The sequence below is a fragment of the Hylaeus volcanicus genome, unplaced genomic scaffold (assembly GCF_026283585.1).
Source record: "Hylaeus volcanicus isolate JK05 unplaced genomic scaffold, UHH_iyHylVolc1.0_haploid 12072, whole genome shotgun sequence".
Classification (NCBI taxonomy): domain Eukaryota; kingdom Metazoa; phylum Arthropoda; class Insecta; order Hymenoptera; family Colletidae; genus Hylaeus; species Hylaeus volcanicus.
The window spans coordinates 15920-20467 of NW_026533058.1; the positions used below are offsets into that span (position 1 = coordinate 15920).

At 43.4% G+C, this 4548-nt stretch overlaps 1 protein-coding gene across 1 annotated transcript in view; it reads left to right on the forward strand.

The window, feature by feature from the left end:
* Nucleotides 1-4548, forward strand: part of LOC128882552 (dipeptidase 1-like) — a 19191-nt gene that overhangs the window by 6167 nt on the left and 8476 nt on the right. Inside the window, exons 3-4 of the mRNA XM_054134176.1 lie at nucleotides 1661-1941; nucleotides 2741-2897. Coding sequence (XP_053990151.1) covers nucleotides 1661-1941; nucleotides 2741-2897 — 438 coding nt within the window. The remainder of the gene's footprint in view (nucleotides 1-1660; nucleotides 1942-2740; nucleotides 2898-4548) is intronic.

A 4548-nucleotide genomic window follows, 5' to 3' on the forward strand; every position in this document is an offset into this window, starting at 1 on the left:
TTACAATTGGACGTTGCACCGCTTTCAAGTTACGCAAGCGAGCGAGTGGAAAGAATCTGGCACTTGGAACTTTTATCTGGCTGACGTACAACTCTGTGTCTCCTGGTCGCGTGCACAGCGGCGAGTTTCCTGTATTTATGGCGTACAATAAAGCGAGACCGCGCACACGTAGAGCGAACTTTCCCAGTGGTGTGCACGTACGCAGAAGAAACCCGCGAATCGCGGTGCCGAGGAGGGAGAACCCAATGAAACGGGGATTTCCTTGCCTTCCCCAGCTTACAATGCCGCCCCTAAACTGCCAGAGTTACCGACTGAACTATCCCAGCGTTGAAAGGCCTGGCAATTTGTGCGTATAACTCGATGCTCCATTAATCCCTTCGCACAATATATTTACGCGTTAAAAGACCGCGCCAAGAATTGGAATTCCAGCGGAAAACTGGAGGAAGCGATGCTGGAGTTGAAGCAGGGAAAATTGGAAGCGAGAGAGTCCGATGTCGAGCAAATAACAGGGTTGCTTGTTTGAGGATAGTTTGGAGGAAAGTGTAGCAATTGTAAGGCCACAGGATTGGAACGACCAGAGACTTGCAATTGGGAAAGATTGGACAGGAGTCGATAGAGAATCAATCAAAATGGAGCTAGAATTTCCTGGTTAAGATGTTATCCCTCTGGAATCCTAACAGACTTTGGACGTACCATCAGAAATTTGTGAAGATTTCCTGATCCTTCTCAGATTTCATGGCTCGATGGGTGATTGGCAGACCTCGAGGCTCTGCTTTGGACCTGCCAGTGGCACGAATCGCGTTCGCATGCTTGTACAGTGCAGGAATTAGGGTACGCCCCGAAGCTTTGATGCTTTTACACGCTGTAAATATAAAACTGGCACGCTTCTCGCGGAAAGAAAGGAACTCGTCGGTGCATGTCGGTCCGATAAAAGTTTCGTCGGCTTCTGGAGTGTTAGTGGATGGCGGAGGGATTTGAAGACACGCGGAGAAACCTCTGGCGCAGTTTTACTCTACTTTATGGGAGTTGGGATAAGTGCGAAGGAAAGTTCCACGGTGTCTGCAATGCGTCTCAGCAGAACACTCTGGAGGATATCTCGTTGGCTACGTGAGAGTGTTACTCCGGTTGCCATATTTCCTCAACTGGCGTGTTGCGGCTGCTATTAAGTCCTTTGAAACCAGATAAGGAAAGCTTCGGACACCTATACCTCCGACACTCTGGCTTTGCGAGCGATTCATTGAGTTTACCGGCGCGTGGACACCGAGGAGTCCTTGAGAGTTTAGAAAGGGAAAGACCTCTGGTGGGTCTCAGAGTTGTACATTGGGAAATTTCTTGGAGGAGAAAGGGACCTAGGCCTGAATAATTTGGACTCTGGAGGTTGATTGGAACATACTCTGGGGGATTCTGCACCGAAGAAACTTATATTTCAAATTATACCATCAACGCATACTAGACTACCGTTGCGCTTTTATTAAGTTTGTTTTGTAATTGTACTACCAAACGTGGCGTCGTTCATCCCTTGTAAAAATATGCTCCAGAACTGACTGAGGCATACCGAGCCTCCAAGCACATTGGAATTGACTCTCTGTTAGCAGTGAATCCTGTCTGCAATCATCGCCTGCATTCATCTTTCATTCATTGTTGATTTTTCTGTTTCCAGACGACGTGCCTAACAGAACTGCCAGATGTAGCGCCGTGCAACGGCACGGTTCGACTGCCACCCCCGTGCGAGGACTCCCCTAGCAGCGGCAGCAGCAAGGACCGCAGGGAAGAGAGTCCTCGCAGAAGATGCCGAGTGTTGGCGCCCATCTTGATCCTGGTGGGGGCTCTGCTCCTAGGAGGACTCTGCCTACCGTTGATTCTACAATCCGCGCCTGTTACGCATCAGCAGAGGCTGGACGTCATCAGGAGGATTCTCACTGAAGTGCCTCTGATCGACGGGTACTTGATCATTGTCCATTCAAAATTGTTGGGTCGAATTGCTTCGGTAGACATGCGATTACAGTTCTGTTAATTAGGAGTAAGATTAGATACTTTGATTACATATATTTTGTCATATATTGTTACATGTATTTTTATATTCTTTGCTTTGCAACTTTACACCGTATTTACACCGTATTTACACGGTATTGTCGATAGGTTAGCGAGGTTCTGCAGAGGAAAATGCATTCAAGCATGGCTCTACCAAGCTTATAATAGTAACTAAAACACATCTAAACGATGCACAGTTATAGATATATATATATATATATATAGATATATAGATATATAAAAATTGATACATCATAGTTTTTGCGGCCACTGAGTAAGAATATTGATTCGATATGGTCTATATTTGAAATTTGTGTAAATATTGTAAAATTGTAAAAAGGGTAGCAATTGTAAAATTGTAAAAAGTGTAGCAATTGTAAAATTGTAAGAAGTGTAGCAATTGTAAAATTGTAAAAAGTGTAGCAATTGTAAAATTGTAGAAAGTGTAGCAATTGTAAAATTGTAGAAAGTGTAGCAATTGTAAAATTGTAAAAAGTGTAGCAATTGTAAAATTGTAAGAAGTGTAGCAATTGTAAAATCGTAAAAAGTGTAGCAATTGTAAAATTGTAAGAAGTGTAGCAATTGTAAAATTGTAAAAAGTGTAGCAATTGTAAAATTGTAAGAAGTGTAGCAATTGTAAAATTGTAAAAAGCGTAGCAATTGTAAAAGCAACGTTTAACGGAGTCTCCTCCACTGTTTTGCTTTCCAGGCACAACGATTTGCCCTGGAACGTCAGGAAGTTTGTACACAATCAGCTAGGTGAGGTCAACCTGAGCAGCGACCTTGGCAGGGTTGATCCTTGGGCCAGGTCTGACTGGAGCCACACGGACATTCCTAGATTGCGCGCTGGGCTCGTCGGTGCACAGGTCAGTGCACGATTCCAGGTGGTGCACGATTCCAGGTGGAACTGTCGAGGTCGCGTCCATTTCGCGTGACGTGTCTTTGAAATTCGGGGAAGGTGGACCGCTAGAATTTTTTGGAATAATTGATATTGTCAGGAGAGACTAAAATCTGGTTGGTAGCCATTTTGTGTGATTATGCGTCTCTGAAATTAGGGGAATCAGGGTACACGAATTCGTCCGAGCAATTAGCAGCGTCGGGAAAAACAAAATATAGGAATTAAATTGAAACAACGTTTAACTTTATACTCTCAATTTCGATACGCAAACAATCCAAATTAAACGGCGACGCTTATAACTAGATTTAATGAGATATCGTCGCGCAAACGATGCGCGCCTCTCCTAGCAAATTGTGGCCGGTGCCAGTATTCCTATTTGTTTATTGATAGGACGAGATTGAATGTTCCAGGGAAACGTTGTTGTATCAACAGCCAGTAGATAAATCTCTGTACACATATTTCTACGTACACGATGCACAGTGTGTACAAAAGTAATTTAGCAATCATAATTTCAGTTGAACGGCCAGATTTCATTTCTGAACGTGTCCAAGAAGCATTTTAATTGAACGTTCCAGGGAAACTGTGTTTGTATCATTAACCGGTAGGTCAATCTCTCTCGATCTACATATACATCCAGTCCCCCATAAATATTCATACCCTCCATGTCCATTGAAGAAACTTGTTTAAATCAAATGCTGGTATAAGTTTATTCATATACACATTTATAATGAAAAATTCGCTTGGTGATATAAAAACTATTATTTAATTTAGTGAAAGTTGTGCAGTAAACATTGACTGTGTATACACTACTTCATCTTCAAGACTGAAACATCCCTGGTGGGCTCCTACGGCGACTGTTTCGTGTCTCTTATCGACCTCCACGGATCTGGACAAATTGCTATCATTGAAACGAGTCAACAAGTGAGCGCTAACTCTTATCTGACATGGAGATCTGTCCCCTGACGTCGGTTTTTGCCATCTTGGCAAGATATTGGCGATCGACGGTTATGGATAGGGTCCTGCACAGAAAGAGAAAAAGAGAGAGAGAGAGAGGAAACATTGCTATCCGCCTACACGTCTCCACGAGTCGCTATCCAGCAAAAACGGATCAGGATCGGTATTTTCACTGGGCCAACGGAAAATGGAGCCCTTTGATCTCGGGTAACGAGAGAGATTTTAATCTGATCTCCTTTGAGATCTCCAATTAGTCAATAGACCAGCGGATGGGAGTTCTGCCTCTTTTCAAGGTGACTTTTCCAGTTTACACACACACACACACATACGTTCCAATGGTACCATCGAACCTTTGCCTTGTGGTATTGGTTACGACCAGGGTTCTGGATCCGATAGGCCAATGTTAGTTAAAATCGATTGAAACGCTTCTGGACGACCTCTGAAATTTAATTTGCGCGTTTGACTGAGTTTCCAAGTTACTTTTCAATACATACTTGATAGATTCGCATAGATATACATAGGTGTACGCAGTAAGGAGTGAAATAAGAACCCTACTGGCAGGATGTAGCCATAATCTAGTTAACGAAGCCCTTAACTGCAACTCTAGGGCTCCCTAACTCCAATCACTTTGAATTCCCATGCTTTGTTCTTCTTTGTTCTTGATT